At 38.8% G+C, this 27,414-nt stretch overlaps 4 protein-coding genes across 7 annotated transcripts; all 4 read left to right on the top strand.

Moving 5' to 3' along the window:
- Window positions 1-4,463: 4,463 nt before the first annotated feature.
- On the top strand, window positions 4,464-5,084 carry LOC112082836 (retrovirus-related Pol polyprotein from transposon TNT 1-94). Its single transcript, XM_024150378.1, has one exon. It carries the CDS (start codon window positions 4,464-4,466, stop codon window positions 5,082-5,084), a length of 621 nt encoding a protein of 206 aa, XP_024006146.1.
- A 3,127-nt stretch (window positions 5,085-8,211) lies between these two features.
- On the top strand, window positions 8,212-10,393 carry LOC18010917 (gibberellin 2-beta-dioxygenase 7). Its single transcript, XM_006393029.1, has 3 exons — window positions 8,212-8,669; window positions 9,128-9,449; window positions 10,163-10,393. Exons 1-3 carry the CDS (start codon window positions 8,212-8,214, stop codon window positions 10,391-10,393), a joined length of 1,011 nt encoding a protein of 336 aa, XP_006393091.1.
- An 802-nt stretch (window positions 10,394-11,195) lies between these two features.
- Window positions 11,196-13,213, top strand: LOC112082882 (vacuolar protein sorting-associated protein 53 A). Of its 4 annotated transcripts, none has more exons than XR_002897402.1 (6): window positions 11,196-11,340; window positions 11,413-11,516; window positions 11,613-11,707; window positions 12,118-12,259; window positions 12,543-12,613; window positions 12,833-13,207. XR_002897402.1 is itself a non-coding variant. In XM_024150532.1 (6 exons), exons 3-6 carry the CDS (start codon window positions 11,658-11,660, stop codon window positions 12,983-12,985), a joined length of 420 nt encoding a protein of 139 aa, XP_024006300.1. In that variant the 5' UTR covers window positions 11,196-11,340; window positions 11,413-11,516; window positions 11,613-11,657; the 3' UTR covers window positions 12,986-13,213. The 4 variants fall into 4 exon arrangements, 2 of the variants coding, with proteins under 2 accessions (XP_024006300.1, XP_024006301.1); XM_024150532.1 differs by having other exon boundaries at window positions 12,118-12,263; window positions 12,833-13,213; XR_002897403.1 differs by having other exon boundaries at window positions 11,226-11,340; window positions 11,421-11,516.
- Window positions 13,214-24,836: 11,623 nt separating this feature from the next.
- On the top strand, window positions 24,837-26,887 carry LOC18010744 (eukaryotic peptide chain release factor subunit 1-1). Its single transcript, XM_006393027.2, has 3 exons — window positions 24,837-24,842; window positions 25,138-26,529; window positions 26,618-26,887. Exons 1-2 carry the CDS (start codon window positions 24,837-24,839, stop codon window positions 26,395-26,397), a joined length of 1,266 nt encoding a protein of 421 aa, XP_006393089.2. The 3' UTR covers window positions 26,398-26,529; window positions 26,618-26,887.
- Window positions 26,888-27,414: the final 527 nt, after the last annotated feature.

Genomic DNA, 27,414 nt, shown 5'->3' with positions numbered 1-27,414 from the left:
CTTCTTCCCACCATTCCGACTGAGCTTTCCAGCAGCGATTTCAGCACCTAGACTATCTTCTGCCTTCGGGGGGCTTCTCCACCAGGAAGCATTCTGCGTAATCGGCTCCTCTTCAGTTTGAATACCCGGTTCAGACACCATCTCATCCTGAACCGCTTGCCCCAGATCCTCTCCAAGCAAATCATCATGTGGGTTCTATTGGCTTCATACGGGCTTCTACAATATTCCTAATGGGCCTGAGGTCCAAGTCTAGTTCAGTTGCAGCTGGGCCGGATTCTGTTATAGCCTAAAACAGAGAAGATAGAATCTGCAAGCAAGAGGATAAAAGTTTGTTACAGTGATAAGGAGATCGTCTTCTCCAACAAGAAAGAGAAGAAGCACGAAACAGAAAGATTATCGAGAATACGAGAGAGAGAGAGAAGCTTACAGAGGTTTAAGGAAGAAGATCGATTCCGCATCGAAGGTCGTCTTCACTCCTTCGCTTCTCTTGTGGATCCTCTAAGTGTGTATTTCTCATAATCGTAGAAGTAACTCAATCCTGTAACGAGAGACGTTCTGTATCAAAGTCTTGTAAAGTCGATCGATAGTGGATGCAGTTGAGGGACCGAGTTTCCCTCCCCTGAGACGTAGCCTTTCGGTGAACTCAGGGTGACCAAATCTTGTGTTACTTGTTCGTTAAGTTCTTTAGATTCACCACAAGAAGATAGTCGAATCTAGCGAATAATCCCTACAAGTGGTATCAGAGCTTCCAGGTTGTAAAAGCTAGGTTTAGAGTACTGGTGAATAAGAAGAAAGAAAGAACTTATCTCGATCTGATTCTAGGAGTAGGTCTTCTGTGAGATCTGTTTGAATCAGAGTCTTCTTCGGTTAATTGCTAGATAGTATCTCAGATCATCTCCCCGATTGCTACCTGGAGATATAGAATTGATTAGCAATTATGGAACCGACTCATGGCAAATTCGAGATGGATAAATTCGATGGTAAAGGGGATTTTGGTATGTGGAAATACAAGATGCTGGGACAGCTAGATATCCAAGGCTTACTGTCAGTGTTGGAAGAGAACTTTACCATCTATGCAGATCCTGAAGAGAACCCCTTCGGTGATGGCAAAAAGGAAGAGTCATCAGAGAAAAAGATAGATGATAAGAAAGCTGCGAAGGATCTCTGAGTAAGAAGCCTTCTGGGGACATGTCTGAGTGACCAGATTCTTCGGAAGATCATGCAAGAGACAACAGCACTGGGACAGTGGAAAGCTCTAGAGAGAATCTACCAGACTAAATCACTTCTGAACAGAATTTATCTAAAGAAGCAATTTGCCTGCTACAAAATGGAGGACAGCAAGTCAATTGAAGAGAATGTAGACAACTTCCTAAAGTTAGTTCAAGATCTTAACAGTTTGAAGATTACCATCTCAGAGGAAGACCAGGCAATCCAACTTCTATCAGGTCTCCCATCTGCCTATGAACCTCTCACACTCTACAATACGGAAGTGGCAAGGAGACCCTCACGGTTGAAGAAGTGGTTGTAGCTGCTTACTCAAAGGAAGCTGAGTTAAAGCAGAAGGGGTTACTGAATAAAGGAAAGTCATCCTCCGAAGGTCTATATGTTGAATCACGAGGTAGACCAGACAAGAGACTTGAAAATGGAAACGGATCAAAAAGGTCAAAAAGATCTAAGAGTAAAGACTCAAGATCCAAATCCAAGACACGAACTAACAAGGAAGGAAAGTCAGAGTGTTTTATCTATGGAAAGGACGGTCATTGGAAAAGAGAATGTCCAAATAGAGGGAAGCAGAAAGGAAATGAATCATCTGCGAATGTCACCTCGGAGGCAAAACAACCCCTCGTCCTCACGGCCAGCATCCAACACTCAAAGAACGAGTGGGTCCTTGACTCTGGCTGCACTTTCCACATTACACCTGAAAAGGATCTTCTCTTCGACTTCAAGGAAATCAATGGAGGGAAGGTTCTAATGGCAAACAACACGCACAGTGAGGTCAAAGGTGTTGGGAAGATAATAATAACAAATCAAGATGGAACAGAGGTTATTCTAACTGATGTGCGATACATGCCTGAAATGAGTAGAAACCTTATATCCTATGGAATGTTGGAAAAAACAGGATGCAAGTACAAAGGAGAGGGTTTCAAAGTTACCTTTTACAAGGATGACAAAGAGGTAATTTCAGGGAAGTATCATGAAGGTCTGTATTACCTTCAAGGGACGGTTAGTAAGGCTGAAGCGAACATGGCCAGACAGACAAAAGAAATGACCTCCTTGTGGCACTCAAGACTAGGTCATATAAGCTCCAAAAACATGGGAGTTCTAGTCCGAGAGGGGTATCTGCCAAGAGAAGACATTGATGAGTTAGGATTTTGTGAGAGCTGTGTTCTTGGAAAATCTCACAAACAAAGTTTTCCAGAAGCCAAACATACAACAAAGGGCATCTTGGAATATGTTCATTCCGACTTGTGGGGATTTCCATCAACACCTGAAAGTTTGGGAGGAAGTAAATACTTCATAAGCTTCATTGACGACTACTCTAAAAAGGTATGGGTTTACTTCCTAAGAACAAAGGATGAAGCATTCTACAAGTTTAAGGAATGGAAGGAGGCAGTAGAGAGCCATACCGAGAAAAAGATAAAGTGTCTTCGCACTGACAATGGGTTAGAGTTCTGTAACACCCAGTTTGATGAATTGTGCAAGAAATCTGGAATAAAACATCACAGAACATGCACGTATACCCCACAGCAGAACGGAGTATCCGAGAGAATGAATCGGACGATCATGGACAGAGTCAGGAGCATGCTTGCAGAAACTGGTTTAGGTCAAGAGTTCTGGGCTGAGGCTACGTCAACAGCAGTATATCTGATTAATAGAACCCCAAGTTCCTCTATTGGTTACAAACTTCCAGAAGAAAAGTGGTCTGGACACAAGCCAGAGTTGTCACATCTCAAGAGGTTTGGATGCTCAGCCTACGTTCATACCACACAAGAAAAGACCGGTCCCAGAGCAGAAAAAGGGGTATTTCTGGGATATCCATTTGGCGTCAAAGGATATCGGGTTTGGATGCCAAAAGATGGAAAATGTACTACTAGCAGGAATGTGGTATTTAGGGAAGATGAGATATACAAGGACACACTGAAACAAACCCAGCGAAGTCCAAAAGAGCTTAATGATCAACAGAGTAAGGAGAAATCTACTAAGAGAGTAAAGTTCCACACTCAACTCATACAAGGCCCCTGTTACGAGCATGGTGAAACATCCTCTCAAGGTGGAGAGTCTAATCTAGAACATGAATCAGAAAGTTTAGAGGACTCGATTGAAACTGGTAATTCAGAAAGTGGGGATGAGTCAGAAGGATTATCTTTTTCCGAGGAAGGCGAGACTGACAATAGTCAACCATTGGAGGGTTATCTTCTTGCACGTGACAGAAGTAAGAGACAGAATATTAGGCCTCCCTCCAGATTCGAAGACTCAGATTTTGTGGCATATGCTCTATCTGTTGCCGAAGATATAGAGACTGATGAACCGAGATCTTTTGAGGAAGCAAAAAGGAGTAAAAAGTGGAAACACTGGAATAATGCTGCTAAAGAGGAAATGGATTCACTTGAGAAGAATCACACCTGGGATTTGATTGATAAGCCTGATAAACAGAAGCTGGTTGGGTGCAAGTGGATTTTCAAACTTAAGCCAGGAATTCCAGGCGTGGAAAAACAGAGATATAAGGCAAGGCTTGTGGCAAAGGGGTTTTCACAAAAGGAGGGAGTGGATTTTAATGAAATTTTCTCACCTGTTGTGAAACATGTGTCCATCAGAATAATGTTGTCTTTGGTGGTGAATTTAGACTATGAACTGGAGCAGCTTGATGTCAAAACAGCTTTTCTCCATGGAAATTTGGATGAGAGGATATTGATGAGTCAGCCAGAAGGATTCATTAAGAAGGGAGAAGAAAATAAGGTGTGTCTTCTGAGGAAATACCTATATGGATTGAAACAGTCACCTAGACAATGGAATCTAAAATTTGACAGTTTCATGAAGGGGGAAAGTTTTTTAAGAAGCAGCTTCGATCCTTGTGTTTATATGAAAAACATAAAGACAGATAAAGCCATCTATCTTCTTCTATATGTTGACGACATGCTTATAGCTTCAGGGAATAAATCAGAGATTATAAATATCAAGGACAGCTTAAGCAGGGAATTTGAGATGAAAGACTTGGGGAAAGCATCAAGGATTCTGGGTATGGACATTCAAAGGGATAGACAGAAGGGATTATTAATTCTATCGCAAGAGAACTACATTGAGAAGGTCTTGAAGAGTTTTGGAATGGAGGAATCAAAGTCAGTGTCTACTCCTATAGCATCACATTTCAAGCTAAAAAGCTTGACCAAGACAGAATTGAAGGTAGAGGCTGAGCATATGGAAAGGATTCCCTATACAAGTGCAGTGGAAGCCTTATGTACGCCATGATTGGTTCAAGACCAGATTTAGCTTATGCTGTGGGTGTTCTTAGCAGGTTCATGTCAAAACCAGGCCAAGAGCACTGGGCAGATGTTAAGTGGGTTTTGATATATTTGAGGGGTGCATCAAAGGTTAATCTCACGTTTGTTAAAGGTTCAAGTTTCAGTGTTGAAGGGTACTGTGATTCTGACTATGCTACAGATTTGGATAGAAGGAGATCAGTGACAGGTTATGTTTTCAAAGTTTGGGGAAATACAGTTTGTTGGAGATCAAATTTACAGTCTGTGGTGGCCCTTTCAACAACTGAAGCTGAGTACATGGCTCTTTCTTCAGCCGTGAAAGAGGCCATTTGGTTAAAAGGCATTTGCGATGAATTGGGTTTTTCACAAGGGAGTGTTAAAATCCATTGTGATTCACAGAGTGCATTGGCGCTTGCAAAGAACTCTGTGTATCACGAACGGACGAAGCATGTCGCTACTAAGTACCATCATATAAGGGATATTGTTGCACAAGGTGATGTTACACTATTCAAGATTCATACAAGTAGGAATCCAGCAGATTTTCTAACTAAAGCCTTACCTGGGCCTAAGTTTGAGCTCTGCTGTGATCTCTTAAACATCGTTTAGTCGCTAGACGGCTCCAGGTAACTCCATTGTCGATTAGTCTCTCGCACAAGGTAGAAACAAGTCAGTTTGGTTTTGGTTGTTTCTCTTTGGATAATCGATAATGTCTGTGAATTGGTGAGGAAGAGTTACCTGTGGAGCTTAGGGAGCTGGGATTGAGAATTTTTCAGTTCCAGGTGGAGCATCTGAGTAGAGGTTTTTTGAGAAAGGTCAGAAAGGGATCTGGTTTCTCTTAAATTCCTTGTGATTCAGAAGAAAGTTGCGAGAGAAAAGGTAAATCTGGGTTGCATGTAATACCTGGATTCGATTCTTAAACGGATGAACAAGTGTTGTTCGTCGACGGTGCTGAGACTGTGGAGAGTTGAAGCTCGTCTGGTTAGGTCTTTGAGGAAGAAGAGGCTTAACAGGAGATAGATGCGATGGTGCTCGGATAAAGTCACATCGGAGTTCACTATCGAGAGAAATGAGGCAGGATTAGGGTTCGGCGTGTTTGACGGTGGTGTCTGAAGTCAAAGGTGGAGTTTGTGGGTTCTATTGGCTTCATACGGGCTTCTACAATATTCCTAATGGGCCTGAGGTCCAAGTCTAGTTCAGTTGCAGCTGGGCCGGATTCTGTTATAGCCTAAAACGGAGAAGATAGAATCTGCAAGCAAGAGGATAAAAGTTTGTTACAGTGATAGGGAGATCGTCTTCTCCAACAAGAAAGAGAAGAATCACGAAACAGAAAGATTATCGTGAATACGAGAGAGAGAGAAGCTTACAGAGGTTTAAGGAAGAAGATCGATTCCGCATCGAAGGCCGTCTTCACTCCTTCGCTTCTCTTGTGGATCCTCTAAGTGTGTATTTCTCATAATCGTAGAAGTAACTCGATCCTGTAACGAGAGACGTTCTGTATCAAAGTCTTGTAAAGTCGATCGATAGTAGATGCAGTTGAGGGACCGAGTTTCCCTCCCCTGAGACGTAGCCTTTCGGTGAACTCAGGGTGACCAAATCTTGTGTTACTTGTTCGTTAAGTTCTTTAGATTCACCATAAGAAGATAGTCGAATCTAGCGAATAATCCCTACACATCCCCCTTCAGTAGTTCATCAAACTCTCTTTCATCGTACAAGTCAGTATCATCCAGCCACTCATCTTCATCTCCAATTCCTTCTACAGTATCGGATGGAACCAGAAAATCAGGGTCTCCTTGAGACTCATCTTCCATAAGCACATCCTCAGCGAGCTTGAGGTTTCTCTGAAAATCCGAATCAGCGTCTTCAATAGCTACAGAAGGAGCCCCAATCGCAGCAGGGAGAAGGAGGTCTTCCTCCATTGGATCAGCTACATCAGCCTCTTCTTCTTCTAAGGTTTGTTCATACCAGCTTTTGGTAGACAGAGGCTGAGCTGGGATAAGGTTAACGATTTGGCTCGGGGTTTGATCCAAAGAGGGGTGGGAAACAGCTTCAGGTGGAATAATTGTATCGAAAGATAGAGACTATTTTGCAGAGCTTCCCGCTTCCGAAGATTCCCCCAATATCGTCGCACTTTCCAGCATTCAGGCCCGACATTTTGCTAAGCAAGTTAAGGCGAAAAGGTCTGCTTCGAAGGTGTTCAGGGGAGACGTTTCCTTGAAAGTCTGCTTCTTGAGATTATATCTAAAACAGTAAAATGTCACATATTAGACGTTTTGACGCAGTTGAAGGTTATCAAACCTGAATATACTTATTTTGTAGGTTATGCCTTACAAATATAGTTCTCTTTCTATTTCTTCTGTGGCGATTGTAAAATTTAAAACATGAATATACTCATGTTTCTTAATTTTTTGAATTTAAATTGGTGTTTTTTATTTATATGTATGATATATAAATCATGTAATCGTCTTTTTTTTTTGCGGAATGTAATCGTCTATACACTTACTTTTAAACCATATCTATGGTCCGGTCTAATCGCACTAAGAAAAAATTTTGGGTTTGGAGTTGCTTTTATAATATATCAAAATTTGCCAACAATACTGCCGCCAAATTGAGTAAACGAATGCTAGTAGTACATCTGACTTTTCCAATTTGTTTTCTTTTAATTTGGTGTAATTAACTTATTAAAAATAGGAATAAAATTATAAATATATAAGAGCCCCAAATTACAAGCAAAGACGAATGACTTGTCGACATGAAAGACAACAGGTCAAAAATAGGTAAGACTTGGATAAATGATAGCCATTTATAAGCTTTTGTGTGCGTGTGTGTATTTAGTATTATATGGTGTGGAGATTAAATGTACAATATATTTTAAAAAATTCACACGTATATAATTTTATGTCGCTATATTTAGGACTTCAATAGTTTTCTCGGGATATTCTCTGATGTTCTGATCAGTTAAAAAAAACTCTTTAGGGGAGGAAAGAGAGTGGAGACATAAACACATGGTTTCATAGCTCGAGCAATTACCATAAATGCTCGATCAAGTCTTAACAATAGTCATAGAGTACCATGGACTTTCTCAAGACACATCGACCATAAAACATTTATGGAATCTTTATAAATATAATTAAAAAATATCTTCCTATATATTCTTGTTGGAATTTTGCAGGCCCGTTTTATTTATAGTTCCTAATATGAAAAATGAATAGGGATGTTTTCTGCACTTAATTCTGTTTGTTTGAACGGCATGTCACGTACAAGTAAATGCACCATATAAATTATTATCTTTACTTTGACGGTTAGATATTTGAACATATATGGCTACATATTAATGTGAAAAAAAAGATATGGCTACCTAATACCGAAATTGCAATTAATGCGTGATGTAATGTATTTTTTCTTAACATAATCTTAAACACATTAACGTGAAAGATCAAACGCTAAATCTACGTTTTATCACAGATTATACTGCTCTCTACATAAATCTCAAATGTATTCTCTTGAAAACGCACATGTCGATGGTATGTATCAACCCTAAAAATTATTTAATAATTTCTCTAACAGTATATGCCTCCTTTAATAATTTGCTTCCATGTACAGAAGATTGGACAGTGACACATGAAATTTTATATCTATATATAGAGGGTAAGCGTTTTCCTCATATGATAAATTAAGAATCGCAGAAAGGAACACTTCTCAAATATCATTTTCTTAACCATAGCTTTAAAATTACATGGCTTCTCAACCTCCCTTTGAGACAAATTTCTCTTCGATTTTTGGAAGCTCATCTCCAAGATCAACTAGTGATAGCAATATGGTCACACCAACAGTCCAAACCGCACGCATAAAGCTTCCGTTGATCGATCTCAGCCATCTAACTAATGGCGATGAGGTCAAGCGCAAAAGATGTGTCAAACAAATGGTTGAGGCAGCAATAGAGTGGGGATTCTTTCAAATTGTGAACCATGGGATTCCCAAAGAAGTCTTTGATATGATGTTTCTCGAAGAAAAGAAGCTCTTTGACCGTTCTTTTTCTGAGAAAGTTCGAGAAAATTTCTTGGACTTCTCGACTAATTGTTACCGGTGGGGAAACCCTAACGCCACTTCCCCGGCTCAGTACTCCTTGTCCGAAGCGTTTCACATCACTCTTGGAGAGATCTCAAGTTTTCCTGATGATGGCAACAACCTCAGGTTTCATACTTATAAGTTTTGTATTTTGTTTGATTTGAGATCTGTCATACGACAAAACCCTAATTCTTGAATTGTCTTTACTTTTAGTGAATATAAATTATTGACTTTTAAATAGTGATTTCATTTCAGGGGAAAATTTCTTAGCAAGTCATAATCGCTCGTTTTCCCTTCAGTTTCAAGAATCCCTACTTTAACCATTTTATGAAATTGTTATGAGTATATGGAAATATTTAAATTTGTGGTGCTTTGGGATATGAAGGTTCACAGTCACAAGCGTGTATCTAGTGGTATTTATATATTGCAACACTCATAACCCTTTTATTTTTAAGGAAAAAAATGATATATTTATATAGAGAGATCTGTCTGTTGTTAAAGATACACATAAATACAGCATTATTATACTTACATAGACGAAGAGACATTAGAATTATTGATTTTTCGTTTTTATTTTTTTGTAGAACAACCGTTGGAATGTATGTGCAGGAGATAGCTCGAGTGGCGCAAATGATATGTGAAATATTGGCGAAGCAAGTGAACGTGAACCCGAAGTATTTCAAAAATATTTGTGAGCTAAAAAACAGTTTTCTAAGGCTTAACAAGTATCATCCTCGTATTTTTGGTTCGGAAGTGTTTGGTTTGGTTCCTCATACCGATACAAGTTTCATCACTATACTCTCTCAAGATCAAATAGGAGGTTTAGAATTGTTCAAAAATGGACAATGGATTGGCGTAAAACCTTGCTCTGAGGCTCTTACTGTGAACATCGGTGATATGTTTCAGGTAACTTCAATCATTTAATTTGATTTTCAATGTTCGAGTATACTCCTTTATGGTTAAATGCTGTCTCAATTAAAAGTAACTTCACTAAGTTTGGAACTTGTATATTATACTACCGCAAGCCAATGACTTGGACTACAACTCTACAAGTACACCCTCTAATTTAACGCAAGTTATCTGGTTTAATTAGTAGAATACATGATTATAAAATGTTACGAGCGACATGCAAGGAAATTCAAAGAATGATAAGAAGAAAAAGAGAGTTTGTGTACTTTCAAAAAAAAAAAAAAAAGAGAGTTTGTGTTTTCAATTTTTCTGTTATCGCATATCATAAAAGTTTATGTTATTCATATATATGTTTTTTTCCTTCTAGTACTAATGCACCTTGGCCTTAACTAATTGCAAGCACATCCAAAAATGAATATTACTACTAAGTTATGATGATAAATATGTTTTTTAACTAAACAATATAATTAGATAATATGCAAAAACTTCAGGAGAAACCCTAATTCTTTTACAGACAATTAGAGCCACGGTTTTGGAGTTGTGGACATAAAATTATACGTAAGATTCTAGTCCCTAAAACTTATAAGATAAGTGCTACTGATTCCTATAAGCTATTATAGATCGATATTGCTATTCGCTTTGCTATGTTCTTTTCTTTCAATTAGGTGATTAATTTTCTTAAAATCTAAGGATCTATATATATGATACAGGCACTAAGTAATGGAGTGTACCAGAGCGTGAGACATAGAGTGATTTCTCCGGTAAACATTGAGAGATTGTCTCTAGCTTTCTTCGTATGTCCATATCTTGAAACCAAGATCGAATGTTTCGCGAATCCAAAGAAGTATAGAAGTTTCAGTTTCAGAGAGTACAAAGAGCAGAGTGAACGTGATGTTAAAGAAACTGGTGATAAGGTAGGCTTGTCTAGGTTTCTCATTTGATCCATCTCTTTGACCTTTAATAGTGAGGTTAAGAAACTAATTAATGTTGTCGTTTTGTTGTTTAACATCTATGCTTAACGCAAGGTCTAGTAATATAAAGATGTAAGAACAATAATGTTTTACATTAATATATATCATAGTTAAATTACACATTTTCTCTACGAGTTTATGATTAATTGTGAAAACTGATGAGAATAATTATTAATACTAGTGCGTAATTAACTAACTAACCTAGGCGTAGGTAGCTATTGTGGTTAGGACTTTGCCGTCCAAAAAGAGATTGTACTCTGCTTCAAGGAGATTGACGTAAGCCAATCATAAATAGGAATTTAAGAAAAACAAATAGTGAAATGAACCCTCATCATTTCGTTCAATCGCTTTAACAAAAAAAGGAATCATTTTGTCATTTTGCACATGCCCAATAAAAAATGTTCATTTGGGGACATCCGATAAAAAGAAAAGACAAAATAAAAATAGTACACCTTTTTTTTGTCGTCATAAAAATAGTACACAAATTCTCAAACTGTGTTTTTCCTCTTTTTTTTTTTTTTTCCATTCTAGTGATTGGATAATTCACTTCAAAGTTTTTTTTTGTTATTTTACTTTTGTTATCTACCAATCAGAGCCTTGATTAGTCGGAAGCATTTTTTTTCCACAAATTAAAAGAGGTTGGGCCTCACATCAATACATGACCCATAAGTTTAATTTATAATGGGCCAATAAAATACTCTACCGGCCTTTTTAATTTTCAGACCAATCAAATACAAGATTATACGGTTCTAAAAAAACCGGACCGGTCTGTGTGATTTCCTTATTCAAACAAGCCGTACAAGTTCATATCTGAATGTTGGCACAGAGTCATCGAAAGAGGGAAACGAGCAAACGGAGCTATTTTCTCGGCGTCGATCAATAGATTTTGTGGAAGATCATACCTGGTTTTCTTCTAGGTTATTATTAGGGTTTACGAGTATTTCGATTTATATACATCAGACTCATCGTTGATCTGTATGCCCCTTTAGTTTCGCAGATTTTCCATTTCGGGTGATTTTGGGTCGATCATACAAATTACAAGCCATGGACAAGTCGAATGGTTTAGATTTTATCTACCAGATGTTTCCAGCAGGTGATTATGGCTAGATTTGTTCGTAATAAATCCAAATTCTGGGGTTTTGTTGATTTCGTGATTTAACTATTTCACATGATTGTTTTACTTTTACAGAAGCAACTCTTCTTGACGTTGAGCCACTTATGCATAACATTCACAATGAGATTCGGCGGATTGATGCTACCATACTTGCTTCTGTTCGTCAACAGGTGAAATCTTTGTTTTATTTATTTTTTGCTCTTATGTGAAGATTACTCTTGAAGCTTTAGATTTGTTCTTATTTTACAAAAGTTTGTGATTCTTCATTTTTACTCGGTTCCTTGTATTTGTACTTAACATTGCATGGACCGTTTTGTGAGTAGTATATATTACTCGTTCTGGATTCCTTGTGGATACTTGTTTTGAAAATTATATAGCAAAAAAATTATTTTTTTTTGCTTCTTTGTTAAAAGATTGATATGTGTTTGGAACTTATTCTTGGTTTGGCAATGATTACACCTCAGAGTAACTCTTGAACTAGTATTGTCAAGATATCATTTTCTTTCTTTTGTTTCTCTTATCATTCTATCTTTTCGCTCAGTTTGTAACGGTTTCGGTTTTTGTATTCGTTTTAACACAGGAACTCGATCTCTTATAAGATACAAGAGATAAAGAGAGTTCAAGACATATGCCGTGACATTAAGAAGTTAGATTTTGCAAAGAAGAACATAACCACGGCGGTCCGGTCACTGCCCTTCATCGCCTCACAATGGTTCACAATGGTTGGTAAATTATCAATAATTACTCTGTTTGATTAGTTCACCATTAGGTATCCTGAAATTAGAATGATAGCCAAGAGTATTTACAGGATTACTAAGTAAGCCCTATATAAAAGGGGTTCAAGGTAGGCAACATCAAACAAGTAACATGATGTTGCTGGTTAACCTGTTAGTGAATCTATTTTATTCCTTATGTAGTAACCAAATGTATGCCCACAACGTAGTTAGCGTTGACTAAGTACATCATTCATGCTTATTAATGACAGTAGCTGCAATGTTTTGGCAGTCTCTGCGGATGAACAGCTTCAGGTGATGGCGTCAAAAAGGCAATACAAGGAGGCAGCTGCACAACTAGAGGTACAGTACCTTATTTTCAATTCAACAATCTTTGGCATTTGTTGGTTCAGTTTGAATTGGTCTTTTTCTTTAGCTTTATGTTCATCATGGGAGCTCAATGCAGTTCTTTGTCATTTTTAAAATAAATTTTAACGCTAGGTTACATACGTGAACTTTCACGAGTACACAGAACTTTTACGGTAACTACTGTTGAAATCTTGTTCTCTATTGTCGCTGCAGGGTCTTACGAAAGCAGAGCAGGACAATATACTTGATGTCTTTAAAAATCATGGACCAATATCCACGCAGCTCTCAGTTGCAGCGGCAATGCCACAACCACCTGCACCGCCACTGGCGATAACTAATCCGGCTGCACTGCACCCTTTGGTTTGATAGCAAACAGCGAGGATGTGTTAACCAGAAGGAGCTGTTCTTGGCAGAAGAGCTGCAACCACTAGCTTTAGGAAGTTCTTTGCTCTCACTGAAGCTGCTAAAGATCGTCCCTTCTTCAATGCATGATTTGTTCCTACTCTTTTGTGTGTTTTTTTTAAAAAAAATTTATATGAGCTCATTTCAAAGCAATCGAATTAAAGAGTATATATTTATATGATGAAAATGTTAAAAATATACTTATGGTCCTGTAATTCTTCTTAGAACGGAGCAAAAGAAAAACACCTTTATCTTTCAAACTTGCGGATCATTATGTGCAGTTTAGAGGGTTTAGACTAGAGACTTCAAATCTCTGTAACTCTTCTCTACGAACGTTTTAGAACGAACAAACAAAATCCCAAAAAACATCGGAAATGGACAACGAACCAGAACCGACTTAAGGGCTTTGCATATTTAGCAGAACATATTTAAAACTCAATTCTAAACTAAAAAGAAAAAGCAAAAAAAAAAAAGAGGTAATTTAGATTACCTCATATCGCTAACCGACAGAGAGCATGATTCTCTGGTTTAGCACAAACCCGACCACAGACCTTCGCTTCAGGGAAGATTCTGGGGACAGCAGAGGATGTTTGATCAGAACTCCTCTAAGTCATATTCTCGTGTGCCCGCGAGACGATCTCACGTCATCATCGAGAAGGGAGAAGTTTATAAACTTCTCTCGGGGTACCAATCTTTTGCTCGAACCCTGGTGCGACTCACTCTTCATGCCGAGTCACTACCACTTTTACCGGGTTCGAATTGGTGATAAACCTTCTGATTTAATTTTACTTAAACAGGTGTAGGTTGATAACCGGGTTCTCAATCAAAAAACGGTTCACTAAATAGTTCCAGCAAACCAGAACCGACTTAAGGGCTTTGCATATAGATATAGCTTCTCTTTTGATGATATTGGGCTTCGACCGATCAAATATGGACCTAATTAAGATATTGGTTAGCTTGGTTCCCAAGCCTAGTATGACCTAGATATTTCGTGTATAGATAACACTGTGTTAGTTGGGTCCAAGCCAGGAGATCCCTCAACATCCATAATGAGGGAGGAACGGGAAAATATTTGGGTCTCCCGGAAAACTTCGGCAGAAGAAAGAAAGACATCTTTGCAGGGCTTGTGGACCGTATTCGCCAGAGATCGCATAGTTGGGCTTCACGTTTTCTATCTGCAGCAGGAAAACAGGTGCTTCTAAAGTCAGTCCTAGCGGCAATGCCGTCATACACTACGTCATGTTTTAAACTCCCGATTTCTCTATGTAAGCAGATCCAATCCGTCCTCACAAGATTCTGGTGGGACGACAAAGCAGACATCAGAAAAATGTGTTGGGTCTCATGGGCTAGACTCACGGCTCCCAAAAACGCGGGAGAATTTGGGTTTCGAGATATCGAAAACTTCAACGACTCCATGCTCACAAAACTGGGAGCGCGACTCATCTCCCATCCCCAAGCGCTGTTCTCTCGAGTACTCCTTGGCAAATACTGCGTCCATAGCTCTTTTTTGGATTGCAAACTTACCTCTAATCCCTCTCATGGGTGGAGAGGCATTATGGCAGGCAGAGATATTCTTCGAAAAGGACTAGGATGGCTTATAGGCAATGGTGAGTCTATTAATGTCTGGACAGATCCCTGGCTTAGCCTGGAGGCTCCTCTTAGACCTTATGGACCACCGCCACTTGCCCAAATCAACCTTCATGTCTCTGACTTACTGGACCCGGAACATAACTCATGGCATTGGGATAGAATTCGCGAAACTATTCCTGAATGCGAGGCCCTTATCCGACTCTTGCCAATCGGATCATCTCGCCCAGTCGACAGATTAGTTTGGCTCCCCCAGAAGAATGGAAAGTACTCTGTCCGTTCAGGCTATGGCCTCACAATGACAGAAACAATTCCGGAAAGACATAGAAACTTCAATTGGCAAAAGAACATTTGGAGACTTCGCACAGCACCGAAGATCAAGCAAGTTCCTCTGGAGATCTGCAGTGGAGGCACTCCCGGTGAGTGTCCAATTAGTCCGACGTGGAATTCAAGTTGACGCAAATTGCAAGCTATGCGGAAACCCCGAGACGATACCTCATGTTCTCCGAGACTGCAGTTTTGCACGAGAGGTTTGGGACCTCACACCGCTTAGGAGCCATCCATATTTAAATACAATCCAAACGCTCGATTTCCTCTCTACCATTCCATCGCTGCTAAGTCTACCTCCAACGGGTACGTCAACTTCGTCGTTACCGGCTTGGATTTGTTGGAACTTGTGGACAGCTCGGAATCAACGTATCTTCTCGGACACGAATTATTCGGCTAGAGAAGTGGTTAACAAAGCCATTGTTGAAGCGAAAACCTGGCAAGAAGCACAGTCAGCCTTACGAAAACCTCAACCTGCACGCGCTATAACGTCCCCCCGTCTCAAGCTTTTCGAATCGACCGTAACGTCGACGCTGCCTGGCATGTGGATTCAGGTAACTGCGGAATGGGGGTTGTTTTCAAGGTTAAAGGTGAAGACAGGAAGCTGTGTTTCTCGAGCTCCCGACAGTCTGTATCCTCAGCGTTAGTAGCAGAGGCCTGGGCAATCAAAGAAGCCTTACTCCTCGCCATTGATAATGGATTTGAAGAGATCCAATTTTTCTCAGATTCCCAGTCTCTGGTTTCAGTACTCAACTCATACGAAACGCACACAGAGATACACTATTGTTCACGATATACGTCAGCTGACATTATCTTTCTCTTTGATTTCTTTCTGTTTTGTTCCTCGTATGTTTAACAACGAGGCGGACTCCATCGCTAAAGAAGCTCTCAGAGCTCTTATGTATCTAGTTTGAGTTTTAATAAAATTACAGTTCGACCAAAAAAAAAAAAAGATAACACTGTGTTATACTCCTTTTGATTCAAAATATAAATCATTGCAGTTTTTTTTTTCATAAAAAACCGTTTAATTTTCAATTTTATCCTTAATTAATTTATTATTTATTATGTTCTAATTAATCAACTAATTAAATGAATAGGGATAAAAGTAAATTTTTTTTAAAAAAATATTTGTATTGAAATTCGAGAATAACTTATATTTTGAAACGAAAAAATTGATGTTAAAACAACTTATATTTTGAAACGGAGGGAACATAGTTTATTTTAATTTGACAAAGTCGAATGTGCTAAACCAGCGGAAGCATCTGTCTCCTCTTCATACTTCCAAAGTATCTCATGCATTTTTCTTCTTCTTTTTTCCGCCCTCGTCTCTATCATGTACAGGTAAATATAAAAATCCTATTTCAGCTATAATAAAGTACATCAAAGCATAAACTCTAAAATACACGATAACGTCCGCAGCAAAAAAGTCACGTATCAACAAAAGACATTGCTATATGTTCAAAAATAAATATAAACGAAAGCATTTAACAAAACTCATACCAAGATTAGGAATAACAATTCCTTCGTTTTATTTTGGTACGGTTTCTTCAGTTTATGATATGAAATAAATATTATTGCCAAACTCACAGCCTTACAACATATAAAATTTAAAATATTAAAATAGAACTACCTGAATTAACAAGAATACCAACAATATCATTGGGTTTGAAATCTTCATAAACGTTTTGAATGTCATGGACATTTTCAGGTCTTCATCATTTAGCACAACCAAGTTACTAATTATCAACATATCCAACCATAAATAAGACAATCTCGATAACTCAGACAATCAGACAACCATTAAACATAATTATAAACATATTCACCATATTGCTCTGAACTAGAAATACACAAAGACACTACTTGGATTGACACGAATATCAGCAACATCGAGATATTTTTCACAGCTCTTTAAACATGTAACAAAATCCACATACAAATCTCTCTTGCACGTATAGCTCTTGAATAATTCAACATGTTAAATTGAATGAAGACCTTTTAACCAAAAAAAAAATCAGCAACATCATTGGGTTCGAGGTTTTCATGAACGCTTGAATGTCATGGACGTCTTCAGCTTCTTCATCATTAGGCAGAACTGATATAACAAATCCAATTATATTAGATAATCATGCAACCATTAATCACATAGACGTCTTCTTTATCTTTAAGAACCACTAATATTTAGATAGAATGTTATATCTACCTGGATTGACAACATCATTAACTTTTTCATGAATTTTTTGTCAAATTTGAGTTTCCAAGTTCATCTTTGTTCCAGCCAACCAAGCAAGGTGGTCAGATATTGTGCACTCATTCACTGTCATCATAGAAACTGATTTTTGTCTAAGAACGAGAAATAATTTTGTAATCATATGTGGTATATAAAGTGTAAACATTATATTTCAGAAATTATATATATAATAAGCATTCAAGGTATTTTCTCATCTAAATATGAAAAAATATCAAAAAACTATTATAAACTTATATATAAATAAAAACCCCAACAATAATTTAAAATAATAACATTAAATTATCGCAGAAACATAGACTAATAAGAATAGAAAAATAAATAAATGTTAGTTGATTTTTTCGTCTTAAGAAGAGAATAATTTGGTAACATCGAGACCAATAACGAGGTTTTAGCCGGAGACGAGAATCATAGGCTCGTAACACAATGTCATTTGGGGTTCATCGATCACGCTTTATCTCAGGGAAAGTCTCCTCTTAACATGTTTGCCAATTTTTTCGGTTAACCAATTTTTTGTGTCTCAAATGGAATTTCAGAAATTTTATTGGGGTTAGGGTTTATACAAGTGAAAGATGGAATCATACACCAATTCTACTAAATCAAGACCAATTTTACATTGTGTCAAAATCCATAGGAATTGCAGCACAAACAAATCCTTGTGTTAAACTTTTTTAATATAGAAAAAAAAGGAGTAAAAGTGAAACATTTGGTATCATTCCTGAAAATAAGTAAAAGAGAATAATTTTGCGTCTATGCTGAAAGAATGATATCTCTTGCGAGGTTTTGGTTATTCTTTTGAGCAGTGCCTTAATAGCCTAAGCAAACCTTTGGGAGAGTATCAAGACCTTCAACTCAGGTGACTGACTTTAGTAAACTTTGTCATATGTTTGACTAAATTTTGTTATCTTTTTCCATGGAAACTTTTTGAACTAATAGTTTTGCTTGTTGGATTGTGTTGTCGTTGACTTGAACAGAGAGTGTTGGGACCTTTGCTTGTCAAAGGTTTTCCTAAAAGGCGAGTTGAGATTAGCTGGGGCTAGTAAAGATCGACTTAAGAGCCTGAAAAGGCTGGTACGTTCCCATGCACAACGGTCAATGAGCCATAATGCTCTGAAAAGGTATTTTGGAGAAAAGATTCATGACATTTGCTGCAAGAAGGAGGAGTGTCCTACAACAATTTTGTGCTGGTTTATACGTGCCAACAACTACGAGAACCAAGCTTTGTGTTGGCAATCTCCTAGAAGGGTAAATAAATTTTCTTGTATTGAATTTCTTCTTTTCTTTATTTTTTCATACTGATTTCAGGTAGACTTTAAAAGATGGAGATATAAAGGATTGAAGGATTAAAAAAAGAATGGATCCAAGCTCCAACAGATGCATAAAGCCCATACACCAATTCTACTAATTCAAGGCTAGAGACGCTTTACAATCTGTCAAAATCCACATAGGAATTGCAGCACAAACAAATCCTTGTGTTAAACTTTTTAAATATACAAGAAAATAAGTAAAAGTGAAACATTTGCTAACATTCCTGAAAATAAGTAAAAGAATAATAATCTTGCATCTATGTTGAAAGAATGATATATGCTCGTAACCGAATTTAGTATCATTCGTGAACGTCTCGCCGATGCCGATTGAGATTACGTTCTCTAAGTATGAATAGTCAAATACAATCAGTGAGTTTTAGCCAAATATGGACCTAATATGGGCTTAGACCCACTAAAGTATCTAACTTGGTTTCCAAGTTTAGTTGACCTAGGGTCTTTTGTGTATATATATGTGTAGTGAAATCGTATGAGGAATAACACACTTTCCCAAAACTTTAGTCTCTCAAAATTTACAAGAAATCGACTTCAGGTTCTTTCATATCTTTATTTTTTTTTTTTGGTTTTACTGTTCTTATTCCTTACGTTTCCTAATTGTTTAATTATTCATTCGATCAATCGATCGTGATATGATTGTTTGTATGTGTTAATAGCTTTTTTTCTGGAACTTGGATATGTAACGCTAGCTTTCTACCGGATTTTGTTTTGGAATCCTTGTAATTAGGTTTCCGAGTTGTATGTATTGTATCAGAATTTGGGATTTTACCTATTATTCACTTGATCTTGGTGTTCATTAGATTTCCTGCGTCTTTTTACGGCTGGTGTCAGAGTAACTGCAACTAAATCTCTTTGTTTGACTGACTAAAGATTATTGCGTTTAAAAAATAAAATAAAATTTGGAACGTGCCACATGACGTACGGGTGTATAATTTTTATTCTATGGCCAAGTATTGAGACCTTACAATAAGTATCAAGTCTTTTGGTGTTTGATTCGACCTTTATCCTAAGTTAGGTTTTAGATGGTTGATTGATGATTTGATCTGTTAAATTGTAGAAAGATTTCGGTATCAACTAGCATTTTGTACTAATTGAAAGCCGTTGGGTTGTTGTTGCAGGTCGTTAAAATGGGAGACAATCATGATGAGAACATTGAGAGATGGAAGCTTAAGAAGCAGATCAAATCACTTGAAGCTGCAAAGGGAAACGGAACTAGCATGATCTCACTCATCATGCCTCCTCGTGATCAGATCTCTCGTGTTACTCGGATGCTGAATTCTGAATATGGAACCGTGTGGATACCGAGTATCACACAAATAATTTTTATTGATGTTATAGCTGAATTCAAGATGAGCTGCCTACGTACCCTTGAGAAGGGATCAAGCCATTCATAGTTCATATTACAAAGAGAAAAAGAGGATGTATTATAGGGTTTTCTGCGGAGTTATGAATGAATGAATCCTTGAATGAACGAGGAACTCTTTATTTATAGAGGTTGAAGCCGGTTGATTTTTCTTTTCCTTCTTGACTTGATAATGCAGATTTTCTTATTTCTTGGAGCAGATAAGAACAACTTCCTTTTTCCTTGAGAAATTATCTTCTGAGAATATTTCCTATGTCCGGATAAGATCAGGAAATATTCTACGGGTGAACCATCATAAATCGGGATTAATTAGACCAATCTTGGTTCATACCGGACTAAACCGGAGGTGCGGAGTACACCACCAACAGTAACCGCCAGGAAGGGGTCTCATCAAGATTCCATAAATTAAAATAAAAAAACCCTAAATCGGATGAGGGGTATCTCCGATCTATTCTCCGGCCCGTTGCCTCTACCGATTAAGACCTCCGATCACCAACATGGATCTTTGACGACACCTCCACCAACGTCTTCGTCAAGTACAACGAAGCCGATCTCCGAATCTCGCCATCATCAGTCAAAGATAAGAATTATGTTTAATGCTTTTTCACGCCTATTGAATTTGTGGACTCCGAAACATTAAAGAATTCATAAGAGATTCTTTGGTTGGTTCAATTCATCTTAGTTTGTTCGGTCAAAAACTACGGCTGCATATCGAATACCAGAAGCAATTGTAATTAACTGGAGTTCTAACTTACATCATGATTTAGCCCTATACTATGAACGACACCATGAATACATGATCACATATTTTCATTAATTTATTTGTTTGCATCTAAACATTAATCATCTTAGTTTAAGATTACGTCATTATCTCTCATGCTTTTTGATCGGAAACTTACTAACTTATGATCTGACTTTTTCCTATTTTCGACTTGAGCCGACGATGTCTGCGTCTCTCCCACCATCGATTCACCATCACTGGTGTATACAACAAGAACTGACCAACATCTCAGTTCATCACCTCGCGAACTTTGCTCGAGTTCGTTGGCTCTGCCCGAGCTCATCAGCTCGACATCTGCAAAGACGAGCTCCCGCTTAAAGTCACGCTTCTCTAAATATTTACATTACCAACAACGTCGAATCGTCACAACGCTGCTTCACCAACAAAATCTCATAAAAATTCTTCATCAAAAACCAAAGCTAAGTTTTCATGTTTTAATTATTATCCATTAATTCGGGTTTGGTATCTTATTGGTTTAACATAACCAAGTGGTATAATTGAAAATTGAACCAATTCACGCTTTATGGAATCAAATTATATGGTCTCTTTACACGTCTCTTCCTCCCATGGCAGGCGAAGTAAGACTTTCTCTCCCTCACCCGACTACGAGAACTCGATGACTCTGTTGTTAACTCTCTATGGAGACATCATCTACATGACCACGTTCCATGGAGTCCTTTGCTGAAAAATCAGAAGGATTCGTGGCACTCTACAAATTCTCAGAAGCAGTTCCGATCTCCTCTTCAATTTTTTTTAAAAAAAAGAGGATATGGACCCCCAGCTTTCTCATACTTTGTTACAAGGGAGACCTAACTTGTGGAGCAATCAAAACAACAACCTTCAACAAGAATAAACAAAGATCGTGTGCACCCTCAAGCTTCTCACGACCGAGATTTTTCCGACCTCGCGGTAGCTCGTCAACTAGGTTCCACCATTTATGCTTCACCAAACTCCGTGTTCTGAGCTCTCACTTGTTTGCGCTTCACCAAAGCTGTTCATAGATGAGCTCCGAGCTTCGAGCTCCCAGCGCTTCTTCGACCCTCTATTTCAGCTTTAAGCTAGCTTCGTGTTTGCAATCCACCGCAAGGATATCAACTTATCGGCTAGTCAATTGGTCAGATTTTGAATGTTAATTCGTTTGCTTCCAATCGGTCTTCAACATCTGCTCCAATGGTGTCCTTCTCTGGTAGCCAGAAAACGGAATTCTGCAAAACATAAAAAAAAAAAGACGTTATTTTATACTCTGTTCCAGTTCCAGCCAGGCAGCCATCGACCAACACAATCTGAGCTCCTCAACATACACAAATATCGATGGCAACATGAGATAATTTTCTGTAATAAAACCGAGATACTTCAGACAGAAGGAAAAGTCAAGAGAACAGCAACAGAAGAAGAAAGAAGAAGATCTGCACCACCGAAAACGTGGAATCATGGCAGCCAAGCTCGATTTTTTTTTTATATATAAAAAAAAAATAGAAAGAAAGAGAGGGAGTAGGGGCTAGGAGACACCTCACTATGAAACCCATCATTTTTCGTCGTCTCCGCGTCACACCCTGGTTCACTCATCTTCTCCGACGTCAACGTCTACACCATTGACTTGCGATTTACAAAAACAGCAAGCCAAAAAAGAAATAAGGGGAGAGCTCAACGCCATCTCCGTTCTCATATCTTATCACGGCCGCGACCATGATCAGAAGTCCGTCACCGATTCGAGATTTTCAGAGCTCTGCCGTCAAGCCATTCCTGCAACAAACCAAGCTGTCATTGGAAATCAGATTCTCTTCTCTATTGGGCTTAATTAGGTTTTTGGCCCATCTGATATTATGAAATAAGGCCTTTCAGCTGGCCCAAATTGATGTGAAGACTAAAAGCCCAATCCCCTCCCGATCCTTTCTCGACGAAAAAACTATTCCAGCTCCGATCTAGTCAAATCCGGCAAAACCTCCAACCAATCCTGCATCTTCCGGTGAATTACTACTTTTCCGACCAAAGCCGTCTCATCTGTTTGCTTCGACGCCCACGAAAAACCCCCCGAGATCTTCTCCTCTTTCTCACTTCAGCAACCATGGCGAAGAACACAGGCTGCCTCCGATTCTCGATTTCGCAGAGTAATATACGCAAATTGCTCCATCGCCGAACTCAAGAGATTTCACGTTCATTCTAGGCTCGGAAAACTTCAGAGATTCGTAACAATTCCCAAGTTTCAATACATGATGACATCCCATAAATACTTCACTGAGATTAAGAAGATTTATTCTAGCCGATACCATCACCATCTCAGCTCGCCGCACAGCTTCACCAGCTCTTTACCAGAATCTAAAAACCAATCTTCGCTCTAACAAGGATTGAACATCAAAGAGCCGAGCTCCACAATCCCACACCAACACCAAAAAGCTAAGTATCATTTTCTCTGCTAAAGTACTATGATCCAAAATCCAAGAAAAATGTCTTCACAAGCCTTCATTACAATGTCGCAGGATTACAAAAGTATCAGCTCCGGCTAGGACGATTTGGTGCACGAATGCCATTATAACGACATATAGTCAAGAATCTGTTTGCTTTGACAAGGCTATAAGCAGACAACCGCATGGAGCTCTCCATAGAAGGATACTCACCGAACTCATTCCAATTTTGTTTTCACCGATCTCGTTCCGCTTCCGCTCACATCCAAAATTACTTACCAATCTCTCAAAGCTACTCTTAGCTCGTCAAACCAAGCTTCCCAGTTCCATTAGCTCGTCAAACCGAGCTCTGCTAAAATTCAGGTACCATCTATTGTTCAAAAATATTCTCAATTCTGTTAAGTTACAGGGTCCGTCCCTCAAGCCGAACTACTGTTCGCAAAAAAGAAAGAAAAAAAGAACGCTTCTCTAAAGCTCTCCATAGATGAGCTCCGAGCTCCCACGAAAACTCACGCCTCTCCAAAGCTTTGTTGAATAAATAAGCTGCGAGCTCCGAACTCACACTTCAGCACCTTTATCGCCAGCCTCAACTCGTCAAGTTCTATATCAGAAAGTTTGGATTTCAGTTCAGCCCTGAATATTATTTGGGTTTCGAATCCAGAGCTTCAGTCAGTTCGGTTTTGAAAAGAATTTCAGTTGGGTTCAGAATTTCATTTGATTTCAGTATTTCAGCTCGGTTCGAGATTTTATCTCAGCTCAGATTTTCAGTTTCAGCTCGTCAATTTTGGGATTCAATTCGCCACTAACAGTTCGGTTGCAGTTCGACCGTTTTTCACAAGTTGAGTTCGTCAAGTACAGTTCATCAACTTGAGTACGTCAAATTCAGAATTTCAGTTTTGATTCAGAGTTTTAGTTCGGCTCAGAATTTCAGCATGTCATATTCAGTTCATTTCAGATCAGATCAGTTTTTGTTCAGAAATTCGAGTTTCAATTCGATAAAACAGCTCGGTTGGTCAGAAAAGTTCAGTTCATTGACTTGAGTCAGTTATACACTTTTCTGCCGAGCTACGCTGTGCTCCAACCTTTTCTAGCTCATCAACCGAGCTCTTCAGAAATTCAGGGTCCGTCCCTCCAAGCCAAACTGACATGTTCGCAGTCCCAACCGAACTCATCGGTATTACATCGACTACCTGGCCAGTTGTTCGATAGCATTTCTCAACAATGCAACATCAAAAAGTCGAGATCCGTCTCGCAAGCGTCCACATGGCGCCGTGGTGAAAGAATCCACAATTTTTAAAGCCGGGGCCAGTCCCGCATTACTTATTCCTAAGTCACCGAGAACAATAAGCCGAGCCCATCTCGCACACTCTGGTTCGACTTAGGAAACCCTGAGTCCGTATCGTGTGTTTACAAGAGTTCGAATTTCACTCTTCCAGCACGAGAAAGCTCACTTGGGTCCCCTAGGCCGAGTTCATTTAACTCGCACAAATTAAGCCGAACACCTCAGATTCGCACCGTAAGCCGAGTTCTCAACACTCGCAAATGTAAGCCGAGTTCTCGCAATTCGCAATAGACTAAGCCGAAACTCATATAAGCCGAGCTAACAGCCTCGCAAGAATCCACCAATCTCAGTTCACACCAGACTAAAAGTACTTACGAAATCCGCCGAACTCCTACATATACTCTTTCGCCGGACTGAGGGGGGGGGGCTTACTGTTGGTGGTGTACTCCGCACCCCCGGTTTAGCCCGGTATGAACCAAGATTGGCCCAATTAATCCCGATGTATGATGGTTCACCCGCAGAATATTTCCTGATCTTATCCGGAAATAGGAAATATTCTCAGAAGATAATTCCTCAAGGAAAAAGAAAGTTGTTCTTATCTGCTCCAAGAAATAAGGAAATCTGCATTATCAAGTCAAGAAGGAAAAGGAAAATCAACCGGCTTTAACCTCTATAAATAAAGAGCTCCTCGTTCATTCAAGGATTCATTCATTCATAATTCCGCAGAAAACCCTAAAATACATCCTCTTTTTCTCTTTGTAATATGAACTATGAATGGCTTGATCCCTTCTCAAGGGTACGTAGGCGGCTCATCTTGAGTTCAGCTATAACATCAATAAAAATTATTTGTGTGATACTCGGTATCAACAAACCGCATCAAACATCAAGAGCAGAGTCAATCGCCAATCTGTTTTGGGGGCCATAACTTGTGCGCAGCAAAGGCTGAAACTTTATAGCAAGGTCCCTCCCAATGGTCTCGTGCTCTATACAGGCACCATCGTCAACGAGGAAGGCAAGGAAAAGAAGGTTACTATTGACTTTGAGCCATTCAGACCAATAAACGCTTCTCTCTACCTCTGTGAAAACAAGTTTCACACTGAAGCTCTGAGTGAATTGGTGGAGTCTGATGACAAGTTTGGTTTTATTGTAATGGACGGAAAAGGCACTCTCTTTGGAACTCTTTGCGGAAACACAAGTGACGTGCTTCACAAGTTTTCTGTTGATCTTCCAAACAGTCACAGAAGAGGAGGACAATCGGCTCTTCGGTTTGACCGCCTCGGCACGGAGAAGCGTCACAATTACCTGAGGAAAACCGCTGAGCTAGCCACACAGTACTTCGTCAATCCTTCAACAAGCCAGCCTAACGTGGCAGGGCTAATACTTGCCGGTTCAGCGGATTTGAAGACTAAATTGAGTCAGTCAGATATGTTTAGTCCCCGGCTCGCGGCCAAGATACTGACTGTGGTGGATGTATCATGTGGAGGAGAAAAGGGTTTTAACCTCGCTGTTGAGCAGTCATGTGATATACTAGCGAATGTGAAGTTCTGTCAAGAGAAGCGTTTGATAGGGAAGTTTGCTACGGAGACGAGGCAGGGCACAGGGAAGTACGTGTCTGGCGTGGATGACACGTTAACCGCTGTGGATTCAGGTGCTGTTGAGACGCTTATTAGATGGGAAAATCTTGATATCAACAGGTACGTGATGAAGAACAGTGTTACAAGTGAAACTGTGATAAAGCACTTGAACAAGGAACAAGAAGACAACAAGGAAAACTTCAAAGGGTTGGGTGTGGAGGAGAAGATGTCGTTGCTGGAGTGGCTGGCTGATGAATACAAGCGTTTTGGTTGTGCGCTAGAGATTGTAACCGACAAAACAGAGGAAGGGGCTAAGTTTTGCAGAGGGTATGGTGGGATTGGAGGGATACTTCGTTACCCGTTTGACATGAGTGCTTTTGATTCTGAGGGGGGAGAGGATTATGAAGATGATGATTCTGAAAATGAAGAAGTTCATGAAGATTCCTTTGATTCAGAGGATGGAGAAGTTTATGATGATGATTCTAAATAGGAATTAATCAAATCCTCACCCTTGCCGGGTAGGGGAGATGGACCACCTCCAAGCCTGAAACAGCCTGCGCGGGCTCTCGGGGCCACACGGAAAAGAGATGGAAAGTAAATGAAGAAGAATATTTTTCCATAGGTAATTATGGGAACTCTTAAAACCTAATGCTAGTTTTTGGAATACTTTACCTTATTCTCTGAAATGAAATGGTTTGTGTTAAAAATAGGTGGAGAATGAAGAAACAGGTGGATAATTGAATAGGTCTTGGCTGCTACACCTTACCTTTTGATGCAGCGCCATCGGTTCCACAAGTCCTATATAGTCTTCATAGGTTTTGGTTTTATGTTTTATCTTTTCCTTTTGTTTTCGTTTGGAGAGATAAACTCCCAAGTTTTATTTGCAATTCTTTTAGTTTCATATTCGAAGTTCTCGTCCTATAAGTAGGACTCTTCTTTTGAATGGTTTTGCTTTTGAGAATTAAGGACTTTTTACTGAATTTCCCAAATGTCCGGGCGTTTCCAAGGATTCAACGGTATTGTGAAACATAAAAATAAAATAAAAGAGAAAGACAATCCTTCTTTACTGAAGAATAAGATACCTAAGGCTTGCTGTAATGCTGTTGGAATTCCATAGCTGACTCTTTGAATTGAAATGGTGTTTTAAAACAGGTGAATAAATGAATTGTTCTTGGCTGATACAAGTTACCTTCTGAATTAGATTATGAAAACATTTTAAAAAAACCTAGAATATGCAACAGATGATGAAAAATGAACTATTATGATGAGTGGTGGTAAAGCAACAAATTATAAAAATTAAAATGATCATAATGATGAAATACTGAAAGAGTGGAAAGACTCACTCAAGTCGTGTCCAATTTTGAATGGTGTCCAATTTTGAAAGTTTTCAGGTTTAATTTCGTTCTTTAATTGAACTGCATAATTAGATCCAAACAATATAAATATTATTATAACTATTTTAACTTGCTAAAAAGGTTAAATTACACAAGTTAGTGGTTATTTGTTT

The sequence above is a fragment of the Eutrema salsugineum genome, unplaced genomic scaffold (assembly GCF_000478725.1).
Source record: "Eutrema salsugineum unplaced genomic scaffold, Eutsalg1_0 scaffold_7, whole genome shotgun sequence".
In the NCBI taxonomy this organism is placed as follows: Eukaryota; Viridiplantae; Streptophyta; class Magnoliopsida; order Brassicales; family Brassicaceae; genus Eutrema; species Eutrema salsugineum.
This window is presented reverse-complemented; position numbering and strand designations above follow the sequence as displayed.